Below are 18,486 nucleotides of genomic sequence, written 5' to 3'. Positions count from 1 at the left end.
AGAGTGAACAAATGCTTAGCAATATGCTGCAATGTTTATAGACTCTCTCTGTCTGCCAAAAAAAAAAAAAAACAAAAACCAAATCTACTTAGAGCCCTTTGGAATGTATGTTCAAAGCATAAATAAAATAAATTTTAAAAAATCATCTATTAACCCCAACTGCTTCAAGTCTGCTTGAGTATTTTGACTTAGAACATCCCTTTTATAATTTAGGTTTTGATTTAATGCAACTCATCAGATTCAGAGAGCACATTGCTGAAGTTTAAGCCATCTGGAGCACAATTCCTACTTGCATTTAAGCTTAGTTATGGTTAATGACATAAAATATTTTGTATTGTAATGTTTGCATAAGCAGAATTATCTACTGTCCTACAACCTCATTGCACTCAGTCTCCTGACAACACATGTAACTGCAAAAGACTGTCATGATTCAGAATCTAATAGTGAAAACCTAATCTATGGCCTTAAGCCATCCATAAACTAACTAATACAAAGACCAATTGAAGCAATATGGAAAAAAAAAAAAGTAGTCTTCTACCTTAAAATCTGAGGCAGTCTGTCCTAAAGCTTTAGCATGCATTTACACATTATGTCCCAATTTAAGAATCTGGGTTGCTGATTGAGAATGGATGCGTGCCTTATTATTATCCAGACAACTTCTTCCTTCCTGTGGCACAAATAGATAATCTCTACACTTTGAGCAGGTACTTGAAAATGTAGTGATAACCTACCCACCAATTCTACAGATTGTGCTGGTTTTGGCTGGGGCAGCATTAATTTAAATCATGACACAAATTCACCATTTAGAAACATGGCAGAATTTAAGGCAAGTCTTCTACAAACCAGGAGCTCATGTGTTGGGATTTTGCTCTCTACAAACTTCAAACTGGGATGGGGATGAGTCACAGCTGTTCAGCACAATCACTGTAGCCACTCCAATACATGGTATAGCACAAATTTTGGAGAATTCAGCTTAGGCTGCTTATCTGTAGGATGCAGACTAAAATAATACAGTTATCCAGCCTTTGATAAAGGGTGTGACAGTGATGCCACATTCAGCACTAGCAGAGACCTCATCTCACCCAGTATAAGGAGAGGGTCTCTATCACTTCTCTTCCCTTGTGCTCTCATTGTCCCACTCTCCTTGGCTAAATGCAAGGCTGCTGTCAGCCATTTAAGCTACTAACATTTAAGTGTTCAACCTGCCTCAATTAAAGCAACCAAATTGAATGAACTCGAAGTTTAAGTAGCAGTAAGGAACAAGAAGCATAGCCTGAAATATTGCTTAACTTTAGTACTGCTGAAGACAGCAAAAGAAACTTTAGGCAGACACTCATACTCAGTGAACAGTACAAAAAAATAAGGCTATGTGGGAGGTAGGAAAACAAAGAACATGGAAAGAAGATAGGAAGTTAGCTTGTACTTCAGTATATTGCCTCCATTACAAATCACTCTAGTTTTAACTAAAACATCTAAAGTACTAAGAAATCTTGTGAACAAGTATTTTATTCCACTATCTACACCCAAGGAACATAAAAGATTTCAAACACATTTCTCGGTATTGCTCTAAAGTAACACATTTTTCGAATTCTTTATTACCAGCAAGTAGGTCTGCAGAAGCTGAGGAACTAGAAGCAGCCTGGGTTGTTGGCTGGGGTTCAGAAGCACTACTTCCAAAAGCATCTAAAGGGAATTCCAGAAAGCATCAAGAAAAAGTGAGGAGTTCAATATTAAATACATCAATTCATCAGTTATCGTAAACAAAAGATGACAAAAGAATAACCACTTCATAAATCAGAAGAAGAAAATGAAACTGCTTGGCCATCCTTGTTGCAGAGCAGTACCATGGATGCAAAGTTCAGGTGGAAAAAAGGATGTGCAACAAACCAGCACTTGAAAGATATCTCTTCTCTTTTATTTGGGCCTCTTCTCAGATACAAATCCCAGCATTCAAGACAACAAGGTTAAGTCTTTTGGAGATGAATGGATTGGTTGAAAATTTGGAGTAATTCCAGCCAGAAGCCAGTGGTTCACATGAAATCTTTTTAGAGGTATTTCTCACTAATGTTTGAAATTCACTGCCTCTAAGCACCACTTCTGCTTTTAACATGCCTAGAGCTGGTGGTGCCCATCCTAATTTCCACCTTGTCAAATCCAACAAAGATCCTGTGATTCAGATATACCCACTTTGAGACAAGTCACCCTCAAAACTTCAGCTGCTTTGAGAAACGGAACTGAGAGAAAACAGCATGACCACAGAGATTAGCAAAGAAGAAAAGGACAGAGCAGACTTTCAATGGACAGCTGAGGAAGAGCCACACATGCACTGACTGAGAACAGAATGGCAAGTATCATGACAACAGAATGACCATGCTGACAGCTGATTTGCAGTTCATTATGGTGCAGTTGTAAGAACGGGACATGCCAGACTCAGCCCTAAGGCCACACAGAAAAGTTGTGAGAAGGGGAAAGCCGCAGCTTTCGCAAAGCGCAAAGGTAGTTGAAATGAAGTGATTCAACTCTGAAGTGGTGAGGAAACAAAAATACCCACCACCAAATAGGTCAATCACACCTGAAGAATCCACCTTTGCTGGAGAGGCAGCGGGTAGAGGAGAGGGGGCTGCAAATGCATCCACTGCAGTAAGCATAGGATAAATAATATTTAGTATCAGCAAGGCAACAATGATAGCTAAATATTTCAAAGCTACATGGGCTCCAACAGTTAGAACCACAGATTTGGTAAATTTGGGTAAGAGTCTCCAGAACTGCAAACAGAAAATGTTATATTTCTCACACAGCAACTGAAAACCACAGTACTTTAAAGAAAACATTGCTTATGAAACATTTTCTTATGCTCAGAGGAGGATTTCCTCTCTCAACAACATCAGTTACTTACTGAACTTCAGTGTCAGCCACTTCATGATTTGCATCTTCAGCAAGTGCACATCTTGTGACCAAAGCAGCAAACCCAAAACTTAATATTTCCTAGTATTTCAGTTTAAAGGTGTAAATTGGCAGTAAGTTGATTTTTTTGTTTTATTTTTGGAAAAAAATCCAAGCCCAGGAAGTCTGTGGAATGGCCTGTGAAAACAAGCACTCACCAGATAAGAGATCACCAGTGAGAGAACTCTCAGGCACAGGAGAAGCTCCAGGTTGTGGAGATGAAAATGTATCTTCCAGAAATGAAAGAAAAAACAAGAAGTAAGTATCACTCAACTCAGTTTACACCATTGCACAGCCTCAAAGCAGCAGAGTATCAGAAGAATTCTCTCTTTACCTGTACCAAAGAGATCTATGCTAGGAGTAGCATCTGGCTTAGGCGCTGCAGGTGCATCAGGAGCAGACTCAAATAAATCTAAGGCCAAGAACACAACACATCTTTAACTCATTTTTGAAAGGCAGGACTGAAAACAGAAGTTTCCAATTTTGCACATCATATTTGAAATTAATAGGCTCTCTGGTTTGAAAGCCTAGCACACAACACGCATGCAACAATGAATTGTTCATTTGGTACTCCTGACAGATCAATCCACCAGAATCAAAGAGTTAAAAACAAAATTACCACCAAATATATCTAGAGCAGGAGGAGCGGAGGTGGTGGCGGTAGCAGAAGTGGTGGCAGTAGTGGTAGTGGCAGTAGCTGTAGTAGCAGTAGCAGCAGCAGCAACAGCAGCAGCTGGAGAAGGAGTTGTTGCAGGAACTGGAGTGGCTGCACTAGTTGTAGGGGTAACTACAGGAACAGCAGTCTCTGTTGGCTTCATAGCAAAGAGGTCCAGCTCAGGAGCAGCCTCTGCACTACCTTCGGATGGGGCAAAGGGGTCTTGTAAAAAGGAGAGGGGAAATATATGTGTATGCATACTTAGGATCAGTGAGGGAGGAAGTCAAGAACAAAGCAACTATAGGCAATGCACATACTGCAAATACACACACACACACGGAGGAGGTCGCTCTAACATGTAGCTTACTTATCCAGACATGTTACTTAAGTTTTTCTAAAATAAAGACTGTCTGAAAGGCTGAGCAGTTCTAGTTACTAGAGGGGAGAACTTTCAAAGGCTGTTTGATGAGGCCAAAAAAACAAATATAGCAAAAGACTATCCAGGCTACTGCTTACAACTCAGCACTGACAGAACCATTCATTAGCACTACCAATAAACACAAAGTCACTGGGACTCGGAAACAGGCAGTTTTGTTAAGCATGCTCTTCAGTCTAAGGTTTGTTTTTACCAATTGCAAACACTACAAAATTTTCAGGAAAACACACTGCCATGTAGTTTAAACAAAAAAGAAAAAACAAAACAGCAAAACAAGAGACTATCTAATGACATAAAACCCACCATTTCCTGAGCATGCATCAAGAGCTGCTGCTACAGGGGTTGGGGTAGCTGGTGCTGCTGCCCCTTCAGCTGCTGCAGGGGCTTCCCCAGGAGAAGCTGCAAAGGCATCTTGGGTGCAATTTAAGAACAGAAATTAAAAAAAAAAAAGAATAAAGACAAGAAAAATATAATAAAAGAACCAAGTTAAATTGCATAGGTAGATCCCCTTATACAACATGAATTACTCCAAAGCAAGACAAGTCATGCAGCGCAAAACGCTTTGTCTCTCCCCCAACCCCACACAAGCAGGTTCTAGACAGGGTTTGCAGATGGAGCTTCTTGGGTTGCCCACAATAAGCACAGTGAGTGTAAAAGAAGGCATTATTCTCATTGTATAAGGGTTCAGAGCAGCATGCTCATGTACTACCCAAAATTAACTAATTAACAAAATTAAAACTTAAGAGCAGATGTTAACAACTTGCATGCTCAAAGCCTGTATTACATGTGACTAATCTGCAACTGTGAGTTTACTTGCATAGTGCTTTGCACTGTTATGAGTAACAATCCAATTACTCTGGCAGATATATGAATCTACCATTTCTAGTCTTTGAGCCAAGTCAGTCATGCAACATCTGAAAAATTGAACTTTCTTGTTTCTTAACAGTATTCCAACTGGATCTTTCTGAAGCCATAACCTGATGTATAGGTTATATTTACTCAGCTTGCTTCAAACAGATCAAGATTGTTCATCTTAACTGACAGCTGGCCAGCCATAGCCTGTCTGTCCTTTCAGGATCACTTCTAGGCCAACCAGTCAAGTTAGGGAAAACAACTAGTTTGAGGTTTTGGAATGACTTGCTCATGAGGTTTCTTTGAACGTCTTTTTTGTCTGCCACTTGCTTTTTGCCTGTTTTTTTCTTTTTGTCTGCCAGTTCCTAAGTGGCATGCTTACATTTCAAGCTATGAACAGCATTATTTCTAGGCTTAAACCAGCATTTGTGCTCTTAATTCTATGAAGTAGCCCTAATGGACAGTGCCATTTGGACTATCCTCATAGGCAAGCATATTCTTCACAAAAAAAAACCTGCACCATGAGGATTAAATACTTCAAGATGCTTGTAAAGGACATTTTTCTACTGCTACAAAAGTTAGCAAGTTTAAAAAAATCTGTTAGAGAATACTGCAATTGCACTGTCAAATTAGCACAGGAAAAAGCTTAACATGCTTTAACTTGAATGTCAATTTTAAAATGAAAACAACAATTTTAAAAACAAAGTCGTGCCAGGTAATCTAAAAAGCTCAAAAGAACATGCATCGAAACTTCAACAGAAGAGAAGAAAGCCCACGAGTCTTCTACAATAGAATTAAAATGAGTTAGTAGCAAAAAAGGCCTGCTAATAAGCCATTTCAAATATAATTCTATTTTTCAAGTAACAGGGTTGTTCAACAACAAAACTGGATGGCAGTTGTCCAAGTAAAAACATCAGAACATCCCAGTGTTGTATGTATACCAGACACTGGCGTGCACCACAGGGAAGGAATTCAGCACTGAACTGAAGAGTTTTGCATCATCCTGCTCAAGAAGATGTTTTGTGTAACGCCATGTGCATTCAGTTTTGCTCTACAGGGCCAGCTTTCAGATGAAGGGGCAGTGTGGGCTCTTTTGAAAAAACATATTTGTGCCCACACAAGCTTGTAGGCCAACAGCACAGACATTGGTCAACCCCACTTATAATTATTTCTCAGAATGAAAGGATAGACTCCAGATGACATCTAAGGCAGAAAATCAGAATGCATAGAGCTAGTCATTAGTTCTATGTTGGGATCACTTCAGCCTCAGAGTGACACCTATTCCTGTCCAGATGTAGGCTATTGAAGTTCCACATGTAACAGTCATAGATATTCAGGTGGGCACAAGTTCCTTCCAGCCCACAGATGCAAGGAAACAGATAGTTTGGCACCAGCTTTATTATTTACTGACAGTTCTGAGTAAGGTTCTTGCCAAGTGTTGTAATTTTTTATAGCATCAGACTTGGGTTAAATGGCAACTGGGATAAACACCTAACTTCATACTGGAATCTAAATGAAAAATGTCATAGTAAGAACTCTTAATATTAGTTACTCTGAGAAGTTCAAGAAACCTACATGAACATAGCAACAAACCAACCTGAACAGGTGACCCTACAACCCGCAGTTTAAACCAAGGGTTTGCCATTGGGTTTTTCTTAAGTTAGCACTTATTAAGTTCTTTTCAAAAAGCTCTGCTGCTCCTGCCCAGTTGCTCTCTGCTAAAGTCCAGCATAACATGCAAAAATGGATACAATTAAATCTGCATATTTTACTATTAAAAAAAGGGACAGTTTATTTTCTTTTTTGTTCCTCCATATTGGTGTAGTAACCCTACATTTGCACATTCAGCATGCAAGAGATTTTCTCCCTTTAAAGCTGTTACTGTATTCATTACATTTTTGCATCTCCTGTTTCAAAAGCGAATTCAGCTTTTGACTTCTAGAATCAAGTAACATATGGTCCTCACTTGAATTTCTTGACATCCTGAAAACTTAAAGGGATGTTGCTGAAACCTTTGCAAGTTCACACTGCATGGAACATCTACCAGGAGTGACAGGTATGTATTATGTACTGCACTACACTTGAATTCATAAATATAGCTCTTACTGAAATAATGTGCAAACAAGGGCTTTTCAAAGTTGTTAAATACTGAAGCAGTGCTTCCCTACATCTTGTCTGCAGACAAAGTGTTCCTGCAGAGTGATCTCTTTCATCTCATAATTTCAGGCTTCATTTGATGCCACAGCATCAATACATGACAAATTTACTCACAGAGATGATACCACTGACTTATAATCATCAATGTATTATGCAACAGGTGAAACAATCCTGTGGAAGTCACAAGTAGAGGAAAGATCATTGAACTAAAGTGCACACAAGAAACTGTTTCCAGAGTTTTCTCCCTCTTCATTACTTTTTGATATAGAAAACCTGACCTGAGTTAAAAAGAATTATTTCACTATGCTCAGAGCTAGGAAATAATAGTAATTATGCAAAGTGTCTGTTGTTTGTTTGGGTTTTTTTAACTATGTGCTAGCTTGCTATACCAGCATGTGCCAGCACAAGGTACATTCATTAGCCCTTTACTGCCAAAAGTCTTCATCACTTTGCCTGTAGTTTCTTTACAGGGAAGACCATAGTTCTGTCCACTTACAATTCAAGTCATCTTAATGCCTCATAACTGGCATTTGCACAGTGTCTGCCATGACTTGTTACTTGCACTGATTACAGAGTAATCCCACAACAAAATGTAACTCAAGAGCACACTACACATGTGCAAAAATACTGTGCCCAAATTCTATTACTGAGTGCCATATCAAGGTATTTTGCCTTTCTTCTACCTTTGCATTTCTCCCCTCTCAGGAATGATTCCAGCTGCACTTTGAAAACAGCCTCCTCTTGCCTATCTTTGAAACACAGTAAGGAGTTCCTCAAGTTGGCCCAGGTAACTGAAAGCTTGTCTATTAATCAGATTGAGTTCGTTAAAAAAGCTGTGCTAGATCAATCCTGCATTTCTCATCTGCTTTCCAATACCATATTAGCAATGAAGACATAATGCAGAGCTTATCTCTCCAAGACAAAGCCCAGTCCTAGGCAGCATGCAGGCTTTTATCAGCTGAAGTGTCAGCCATACAGTGCAGTCAACAGTTATTCCAAAGCCTCCTCTGCTGCTTCTTCCTTCAGCTTGGCTACCTCCTTCCTGCAGCTGTCAGCTTCTTTCCCTACACAGACACTCCCTGAAGACTCTTTCTCCTGAGATCACTGCTCCTGTACCTTCTCCTACCACACCTTACCACAAGAAATCGTGTGAAGCACTGGCAAGCTGCAAGAAGCTAAGGTGACCTTGAAGACTGTATCTCCAGCAGACCTCAAAGGTGAAATACCTACTTAATAGGATTAAGTGTAAGCATGTCTAGCATCACAAAAACTAGAGAGTAGCAGTGTCTGCCCCAAAACTACCTCTTCTTGCACAGTCTTAAGGTAACAAAGGATATTAGTATATGATGCTAGAATACAATTACAGCACAGCCTTCAGGGGAAAAAAAAAAAAAAAACCAACAAAGAAAGAAACAAAAAACCTCAAACCATGAGCAGAGAGATGGAAGTTCAATGTAGACTCATGGATCTTAAAAGGGTCTTGAAGTTTTTTTGAAAAGTGGGTGTCTTGAAGGCACTGCAAAAGTATCTTTACTGCTGAGTGTGTTTAGAGATTTCTCTTCTTGAGAACCAGAGGTTTTCTGCTATCATAAATAACAGAACCTTGCTTCATTCTGAAGTGTTCCAGGGGAAAAAAAAAATCAGTATGCATCTAATATATACTCCACTGGAGATTTATAGCATTTGAGAGACAAAATACATTCTCTTTAAAGGAAGAGATCAAGTCACAGAAGTCTGCATACCACAAAAGTGAAATTCTTTCCCCACTGAAGGGTGAAGCTCCACTTCTTAACATGTGTCACTAAGTTATCTAATGATCAGTTAAATCACTAGAAACTAAACACATCCAGGTCTTTGCCTGACAAGCCTGGAGGCAGGCATGTGATTTGGCAGCAGCTGTTTTTCCAGGCACAGAGTAGTGGAAAAGGTAGAAAAGAAGATTGCATCTTGTTGCTGTGGTACTGGAACAACAAGCACAGATAGGTGTTTTTCTAATCCTGTTTCAAGTTCACAGTGATTTCTATCCATTTAACTATTGTTTCATTTTTCAAAAAGTTCTATACCTATTACTAAATTAATTACTAAATTACTAAATTGATAATGCAATTTGAAGGTGTGGTATCCAAGACTGGCTCAACCTCAGTGCTTACATTACCAGAAGTTTCACACTCTATGCATCTGCAGGGTTGTTAATGAGCACAGGCCCTGGCTTCTGCAACAGGCTCCTGAGAGCAACCAACATCAGACTCTCTCTCGCTCCTAGTGGCATCCAGAACCTTGCCCATGACAATTTGAAGCTACTTCTAAACTGGCTGATCTTGTGGCACTTGGAATATTATCAATCTTTGTAAAAGGAGGGGTAGGTAGCATGTAGGAGCTATATTCCTTTCTTACAGCTTTTCAGCACTTTAATGGGGGATATTTTGGTGCTGTCTGTTGAAGCCAGTCCTAAACAACCTTCTAACTGGGAACTTTCAGTCTTTAGGAAACACCTTTGCAGTCAAGCTGTTTATATATGAGACCTCTCCGGCATTCCTGTCAGTAGAAGTGATAGATAAACAAACCCCACAGAGAAGATACTGGAATTCAGTCTTGATAGCAAATAAGTTATTACTTATTCCTGACATCCCCCTGTCATACTGGAAGTATGCATGAGAGAAGAGAAAACTAGAAAAACAGAGTGGTCAGGTGATTTTAAACATGTTAACAGCTTGTAAACGAGAAGACTTCTCCATTACTGGGCTAGTATATTGTTCAAAAGAAATGTAATTTTTGGCATGCTGTTGGGAAGCCTCCTGCTCCACAAGAGTAACAAGAAAACTGACAACATACAGTGGGAAATGTATTCTTACTCAAATGGATAGCAGATAACATTAGAAATTGAATGAGCAGGACTAAACACTAAGAATATGTTTCCTTTTTTCCTTTACATATTATTATTTGCATAGGTGGCATTTAGTACAAATTCATCAGCACTTCAATTTACTGCAAATATTTGTGAAATAAAACCCAGATTCAAGACTGCTGAAGTACAGTAATTTCAGCTGGCTCTATACTCGATTTACAGGAGATACCCAAAAGAAACACAACACAGCCCAAGCATGACAAGTAACAAAGGGGCAGGACACTGTCACATCCATCCTCTTCAACTATGAGAGCACAGCTGCTTTTCCTAGAAATTGTAGTACAGTGCATATTTATTGAATAATGTGGAAAAAAATTCCTGCTTACTCCCATGTGGACCTGAGAACTACTGTTCTTAGCTGTTCAATCATATGGTAACTCAGTCTTAAGGTTTACAGTTTCCCATATATTTTTCCATATATATGCAGAGTCTATTAGCTAAAAGCACAGCAAACAGAGGTAGTTGGGCAGTTTATATTTCCTGTTCCATCTAGCACCCAACACACAGGCACTTCTGATACAGCTGGTTAAACCAGAGGCCTTGCTACACAGCTGAGCTCAGTATTGCTTCAACTGCATCATGAACTGGTGTAGAGGACTACAGCAACCCAACTAACCTCCAAAGAGATCCACTTCAGCAGTGGCAGCAGTGACAGTGGTAGTTGTAGCGGCAGCAGCCGTAGTAGTTGTAGTATCAGTGGTTGGAGCAGTAGTTGCAGTAGGCTCTGAGGCAAATGGATCTGAAATCTGTGGCTCAGAGGTAACACCGGAAAGTGCAGCCAGATTATCTATATGCAACCATGTAATGAAGATCAAACAGGAAAGGTAAGGGGAAAGGCAGAGACCACAATCACTCAGCTCCAGAAAGCTGGAGCTTTTAGTAAGGAGTCTTCACATACAAAGGTCTTAGAAATCAAAAATACTACTCACCCTCTCCCAAGAGGTCTAGTGATTGTCCATTAAAATGACAGCAGAATAAAAAAACAGAGCAATTAGCAGAACTGCCAGATTGAAGATATTCTTTAGCCAAATGTTCATTCTAAATTACATGTCTAGGTTATGTCTACAAACATAATTTCTACACTTGCTTTTCTAGCATTCAAGAAGTTATTCTGACATGACAAAGCTCAATCTGTTTAACAACTCTTCAAAACAGAACCAGTACATGCCTAGAACCCTTCACAGAACAGGCACTAAAGCAAGGGTACCTTAGCAGCGAGCAGCTTGCAAATACAGTGTTAAGTTACTTCAGGATATGATACATGGCATCCCTAGTCCCGAAATATATTCCGAGAGACAAACAGGTGGTGGTTCTTGGACTTGGGACAACTGTTAAGTGCTAAATAAATAAATAAATAAATAAGTAGAGCAGCTCCTCTTTGAAAGCTTTTTCTGCATTTATGATAGAGCAAACATGCTCTGCAGAAACAACTAACTCTGTTAACACTTGCTATAAGGAGTATGAATGTTGACAGGATAAGCATAAGCAGACTGGCTCTGCTCCAGCTTTGGTTCCTTAGTCAACTGTTTCTGGAAGCCAATGAAGCATCTCTAATGACAGACTTTCCTACAATTTGATGTCCTCTGAGATCAGCCAGATTGAGCTCAAACACAGAAGTTTTGCCTACATAAAAATCAACTACAAGATATAAAAACATGTGAAAACTAATGAGTCTGTCCTATTAAATTTTTATTCTGTAGATAGGATAGTCTGAGTTCAACAACTATTTGTTTACTAACCAGTAGCTCAGTGCTGCTCCTAGATTCATTGCACACATAACAGGGTCATGGGTTCATCTGATCCACACTGAACAGCAAGCAGAGTCCTGATGCTTGACTGTGGGTCAGCATTTGGAAGCAAAATTATTTGAGCAGGCATAGCCCTATCTTCACAAATTTGTCTTTATTTTACAACACTTGTAAAAGTGGCAGGAAAAACCTACATTTAGGTTCTTTACAATGTTCATAATTAGTTCCTCGGGCAAGCTCTACTTGAGACTGACTGCACAACTGAACTAAGTCAAAACACCATTCTGAAAGAGCAGAACAGTACATTAAAAATGCAGCACTCTGGTATCCCATTACTGCACACCTGGTGGATGTCTCACAGTTAGACTTGAGATAAACAACTGTTGGCAAACTTTTAAGCTCTATCAGCTTAGTATTCAATGCCTTCTTAGTATTCAGTTATGTTATAGAACTTGATACAGTGGAATTACAATTATCCAGCACCGCAATCTACGCTTAGTCTTAATATGGGAATGATTAAAACCAGTGGGGTTTTGTATAGTAATATTAAAGGAACAATATTGTTAGCAAATCCATGTTCTAAGGCACACAGTAAGGTAGTTCAGAGCAGAAATTCAAGTCAATTTGCTTTTACATCCAAGAGTCAAACCTCACAAAGATGCAGACTTCAACCTACTGTCTTTTTTGTAATACTATAGTCTACTCTGCCTGCCAAATACCTATCTCTTCTTGCAGTATGCTGCAGGCAGCATATTACCCTATCTTGATAGAAGTGTAGATTTTCACGTTATAGTTCATTTGCTAGATGACATATTGTGCATTCAGAAATACAGTAGGTATACAACAAAATACACAGTGTACTGTACATACCCATATATAGTCCACTATACTGAATATACAGCCAAAACACATAGAATCAACACTGCCAGTGAGACTGAGAAAAGCAGGATTATTTATTGTTGACATGTATTGATGCTGCACCATGAAGTATTTGATGTTCACATTTTCCTGGCTATTCTGAACTGCAGCACTTCTTCCAGCTTCCTCCCTCTACTACTATTTTCTCATGAGTTTCCACATTAACTTGCTGTAGCCCAGAAGAATAAGCAGCTCAAGTGGCAGGGAGGCATGGTTACACATCCTCCCAAAAGTCCTGGGTGGAAGGAAGGTCATCTTGTCCAGCCTCCTGCTCAGAACAACAGTGCTCCCAACACCAGATTAGGTCAGTCATGGCTCTGACTAGTCAGGTCTTGAACAATCTCCAGGAATGGAGAGTTCACTAGCTCACATCATGGATCTGCCTCAGTACTGCCCTACCCTCCCAGTGAAATATTTTTATTCTTTCAGAGAGGTAAAAAAAAAAAAAAAAAAAAGGCAAGCAAGATTCCAGGGCAGTAACAGGTCATCATACCTGGACTACTGCCAGCAGTAAAGCAGCAGACAAAGCTGAAGCTTACTAAGTTACCAAAATGCTATTCTGAAAGATAAGTACTCTTGATGAGGGTAGTGACAATTCTGGCCACAGGAAAATAGTTAGCTGTCCTTTTCTGTCATGGAGCAAGACTAGGTGCATTACTAATCAATTTTAAAGTTTTAGTAATTCAGAGGAATAAAAAAACCTAAGTTCCAAACTATGGGTGTTTTGTCCAAAAAAGAAAAAAAGCAAACCAAATCAGCCTACAATTTCCATGCAAAGCAGTACTTTAAATATTACTGGCTATTTATTTATACTTCTATTATTGCAGGAATGAGCAACTGCTTAAAAAATTAGTTCTTTCATGCTCTTTCAAACATCTCAAAAGCTTGTATTTCAGTGCTTGGCAATGACAAAGTAAGACAAATAGGACACAATCAAAATACTGCAGAATAATTAGTCCCAGGCATCTTAGAATAGATGACTCTTTGGTCTTGCTTTCTGGGTAAGATTACCTCTCTGTTAATAAAATCGACATTTGCTGGGGAAAAAAAAGAAATTAATTCAACAGATTAAACTGGAATATGCAATACAATGGCAGCCCTAGTTATCCTCTCATAATGAAGTGGCTGAAGTACAATGTCATCTGTAATGAACTACAACTAAGAACGGAAGCAGGGACTGCAGAAGCCACCAGTACCCAGTATGAGCACTGACAGCAGAGTCAGCATGACTCAGTGTTGCATTCCTGCTGGCAGAGGGCTGATGAGTTCATTAAGCTGCCACACAGATCTCCTAAGATTACCCCACAATGGGTTTACAACTGTGCAAATTAAATCACATTTACTGGCCTAATTCCTTGTCTTAACAGGACAGGAGTGAACACTGCCTACATTTACTGTGGTCCTCCAGATCACCAGCTGCTAGTACTGCCTGGAACAACAGGGTCAGATTTCAAGAGAGCTGGTTAGCTATTCCTGTTTGAAAGCAGTTAGCCCTCTACTTCTATTTCCATATTATTATTCTAAGTACACAAGGAAGATACTTTATTAAAATATGTTACAGCTTCTCAGAGGTAATCACACTTGCAGCAGAACTAAGTTGCAACCATTTGCTTTACATGCATTTTTGTTTCAAAAGCTATTTTTGTTCCTCCTCCTATTGATCTGTGGGCTTTGCTCTTTGAACAGAAGAGCTGGTTTCTGCCCCCACCTTGCCAATAAGCACATAAGCAGTTCTGGTTCTTCTGTTTTGAAGTGCCTACCCTACCTGCTCACCTTCATCCGTCCCTTCCTGCTCACTTTTAGTCACATTTAGCTGGCTCCCCCAGCTTTGAAGTCAGGCCCTTATAAGCAGATTATACTATTATGCATATGCCTGGAAAGAAAAAGTAGCCTTGTGCTGCAAAGGGATGCCTGACTGTCAGGTCAGCAGAAGCCTGGGAGTGAGTTGGGAACATCCTGCGCTAGCAGAGGAAGAGGCAGACTTCAGCTCAGCCAGGCAAGAAGATGGAGACTGCAAGAAGAGATGCTGATAGTGAGGTTTCTCTACCTCCCCATGAAGTGCCTCCAGCAGCAGCAGCAGCAGCAGCACCCACAGGAGCAGGTGCTGGAGCTGCCTGCCCAGTACCAGCAAAATCTGGCTGAAGATCCAAAAGATCACTGGATGGTTTGGAAGAGCTGCCAAGAAAAGGAAGAGAGACATTAAATACTGGAGGAATTTGCCATTTCAATCAAATTTTTTTAAAAAGTCATGACTGGGTTATAGGAATTAACCTTAGTTTGGATGAAATAGAGACATTTTTTTCAGGCCTTAGGGTTAGAGAAGTCGTCATAAGTACCTCTAGTGTAGTGAGTCCCAAGAATACATTACAACGCAGGATGGGAGCCTTAACTTACTTCCATTTCCTGATAATGACCTTGCAACAGACTACAAGACGTACAATTATTTAAAAAAAACCCAAATAACCAAATTAAAAAAAACCCAACCCAAACCCAACTAACCAAACCAAAAGAAACCCCACCACAACACCCAAACCAGAAAATGCAAAATCCCAGGTGGTCCCTAAAAACAGAGAAAATAACTGCTGTGACTGACACCAGCACCATTCTACTTCCCTATTACATCATGCCATGTCAGAAAGCAAGAAACCTGCATCTCCAGGCTATAAACAGGCTGCAGGTAGAAGAGAACTGGCAAAATTTCTGTGGGTTAAGGCAGTCAGGTCTTAGGAAACCAGACCTTGTTCATCTAGAACATTTAAATAACAAACAACAGAAGCTCTTTCTTCAGTGAAGTTCTTCACCTGACACTTAAATTAGTTACATCTTACAGACTTTTGGGTCAAGCTTAGAGTTTTTATGCCTCTGGAGTTCAATCACCTGCTCTTTACAATGAGCAAGAGTGCTTTGTTCTGGTTTTGAATAGAAAGCAAGGTTCAGATTTTCTCACAGGTAAAATGTTTATTTTTTTTATTTTAACCTTCAGAAGTTCATTACCTTTGTGCTTCATTAACTGATTTGAAAAGCAGGAAAAGAGAATATTAATTCAGCAGTTTTAGAAAGAGATTCCTGAAGGTCAGCAAAGACTACTTGGGATTTGCACATTACTTCAGTCTTTCAATTAGAAGTTTCTGTACAGTATTTTTGGTTTTCGGTTTTTGGGTTTTGTAAGGGTTTTTTTGTGTTAAGAGTTTATTTGTGATCTATACTGGTAGAATAATGTAGATCATTGAAAACTGATGTACACTACTTGTAAAAGAAGCAAAGCCTTTCAGGCAAGCCTCCTGTTGTATGACTTTGGAACCCACACCAAGCTCAGTAACTGAAATACACTTTTTAACTTACCTGACTGGAGCAGCTGTAGATGAAGTTGCAAAAAGATCAACTGGAGGAGATGTATCAATAGTTTTTGCTGGAGTAGAACTAGGAGATGTAACAGTTGTGGCTGGAGAAGACTGGAGAAATATTTTAAATATACATTCAATATCCCAACATTTCTTCACAACCAACTCATGCACAGATGCACATACTTTAAAAACCCAATTTTGACATCAGGCCTTTTTATTGTGAGCTGTTTTCTCCTCTGAAAGAATTTAAGGAAGACTGGGCTAAGTTTTCAGATGGTCGTAGAGCTGAGAAACCCCAGGGTGACTCCAAAGATGGAAAAAAATTTCTACAAGATTTATTCTAAAGGGGTTGATTCTATAACTGTCAGACTCTTCATGTTGTCTATGGAATTAAATAGTTGTTTGCCCTCAACAGCACCTTAGTAGTCTAACCACAGAAACGGTGAGAGAAGAGAAATGGTTAGAAACTAGTTAAAAGTGTGCTTGTAAATCTTCAGAAGAGCGCTTAAAGAGCCATCAACAGCACTCAAGGTTAAGTCCTTGGGAAGATACAAAAGGCAGCTCAGCCTATGACTTTGCTTCATCAGCTCCTCCAATTCTGGATAAAGATACTTCAAGTATGGCAAGGACAGCCACCCAGGAGAGTATATCGCAATTCCTCTGTGAACTTGAAGACTCAAGTTACCTGGTAGAGCATCTATTTAATTCTAAAAGATACTATAAGCTTTGGTACAGCATCTCTCATGCTAGAGAGAGACTTTTCCTAAAAACTGAAAACAAGTCCTAATTTTAGTACTGTTTGCCATTCTGACCACTTCTAAGAAGGAAAAAGAATGGCAAAGGTGAAGAGATTTTCTTCTGAGTTCTTCTACTGCCATCTCATCATCATAACTCTAGCAGACGGGTGTAAGCTTTCTAGACTCTCCTCAAAGCTTTAGTGAAGTTTGAGATTATAAGGGTCCCAATCCCTCATGTGCATCAAGGAAGATGTGGTTAAAGTTTTAAGAACACTTTCTGAGCCACCATGTAGTTCTCACCAACTGCTCTCGTATTAAACAGGGGAGTTGGAGGGGGTATTTTTTGCTTGGTTTTGTTGTGGTTTTTTGTAAAGGGCTTTTCAGAAAGAAATTTAAGAACTTTCTCTAGAATCAGACACTGACCCCCCTGCCTTAGATTCAGAAGATTTCATTGAGTTTTTCCTGCACAACGCCCATTATGAGACACAGCTATAGCACCTGGCAATGCTCCAGGGATACCAGGAAATACTATTACTAACACCATAAAGCTCATTAGTTTATCTGACACTCAAACCAAGGCATCTTCACTGGCAACCCTTGCTTTAAATTAAGGTCAGCAGTCTCACTAATAAAGGTCATTTCTGAAACTAAATATATTGGATGAAAATTTTCCTCCTTTCTTCCTGGCTTTTCACATGAACATGGTTTTAAAAGAGTCAGAACTTCCTCCTAAAAAGCTGCAGAGCAGAGGGAGTGAAGGAGTAAAATATTTGGAGGAGAAATACCCTGGAGCAAGTTTCTCAGTGACATGAGAATTAAGGTGGAGTGAAAGCAAGAAAAAAAAAAAAAAAAAAAGGAAACTGAGATAAAAATATGTGTATCTTTTATGCTTTCACAAGGAGCAATCATCACACCCAGGTAAAGTTCCTTAGCATCCTGATGGTACAAGCACTGCAGCCCTTCAGATCAGTGACATGCTCTTACAGGGCCATTATTTATAAAGCCATTAAAAGATGCAATTTTGTCAATTAGGTGGCAAAGTCTAAAAAGTAGATTAAGAGATGGAAGTTTAACTCTTTATGCCCTTACAATGTTCTAAACCATATCACCTGAAAAAGAATTATCTAGTATAGCAGCTGGCAGTATTTACCTTGCTCAGAGGAGAAGGAGCCCCAGATCTAGAAAAAAAAAGGGGATTTTCAGATAAGTATAGTTTAGGTAATCAAAACTCCTGCAAAAAGACCAAAACCTAATCATGAAAGCTTTCTGAAGACCTCTTCAATTGCATGCCCTTTACGTTTCTCAAACTTCCATGTGCCACTTTAGACAAGGAATGCAAATTTTACTTCAAATCTTAAATTAATCTATTAAGCTAACTAGCATCAGAGGATTATTCTGCCTTTTAAATAAGCTCTACTAAATGGAGGAAAGGCAGAGATGCATGCAAGTATCTTGCTTCGGTGCCTACAGGACCCGGTAGGAAAGAGTTACATGGGCAAGGTGTCACCATATTAGAAAACCATGCAACAGCATCAGAACACCACCAATACTGAAGCAGTTATCTAACATAAGTCTTCTGAGGATGTATCAGCAAATTTTCAAAGTCTGCTTTCTTTTAAAGAAAGTCAGAGTTACTTGAAAATAACTGCATTTAAAAGTATGAAAACAGTGAGTTGGAAAGTTCAAGCTGAAAGTTCTCCCACATGCACTAAAATCACACTAACAGTAACTGACAGAGCCTTAATCATAACTTAAAATGCACGTCAGTGCATCTGTTTGCTTTCATTATGA

General features: G+C 39.4%; 1 protein-coding gene across 24 annotated transcripts in view; it reads right to left on the bottom strand.

Moving 5' to 3' along the window:
• Positions 1-18,486, bottom strand: part of SNAP91 (synaptosome associated protein 91) — a 64,388-nt gene that overhangs the window by 13,830 nt on the left and 32,072 nt on the right. For 12 of the 24 annotated variants that reach the window (XM_039569067.1, XM_039569066.1, XM_039569068.1 and 9 more), the window contains 11 exons: positions 17,846-17,873; positions 15,957-16,066; positions 14,662-14,789; positions 10,878-10,892; positions 10,565-10,735; positions 4,338-4,445; positions 3,563-3,820; positions 3,278-3,355; positions 3,102-3,173; positions 2,552-2,635; positions 1,600-1,683 (listed from right to left, as the gene is read on the bottom strand). In XM_039569067.1, the coding sequence (XP_039425001.1) occupies positions 1,600-1,683; positions 2,552-2,635; positions 3,102-3,173; positions 3,278-3,355; positions 3,563-3,820; positions 4,338-4,445; positions 10,565-10,735; positions 10,878-10,892; positions 14,662-14,789; positions 15,957-16,066; positions 17,846-17,873 (1,136 nt within the window). The remainder of the gene's footprint in view (positions 1-1,599; positions 1,684-2,551; positions 2,636-3,101; positions 3,174-3,277; positions 3,356-3,562; positions 3,821-4,337; positions 4,446-10,564; positions 10,736-10,877; positions 10,893-14,661; positions 14,790-15,956; positions 16,067-17,845; positions 17,874-18,486) is intronic. The other 12 variants (XM_019287454.2, XM_019287467.2, XM_039569071.1 and 9 more) reach the window with 5 other exon arrangements.

Source organism: Corvus cornix, chromosome 3, assembly GCF_000738735.6.
Source record: "Corvus cornix cornix isolate S_Up_H32 chromosome 3, ASM73873v5, whole genome shotgun sequence".
Taxonomy (NCBI): Eukaryota; Metazoa; Chordata; class Aves; order Passeriformes; family Corvidae; genus Corvus; species Corvus cornix.
Note: the sequence above shows the minus strand (reverse complement) of the source record. Positions and strands in the feature narration are given on the sequence as shown.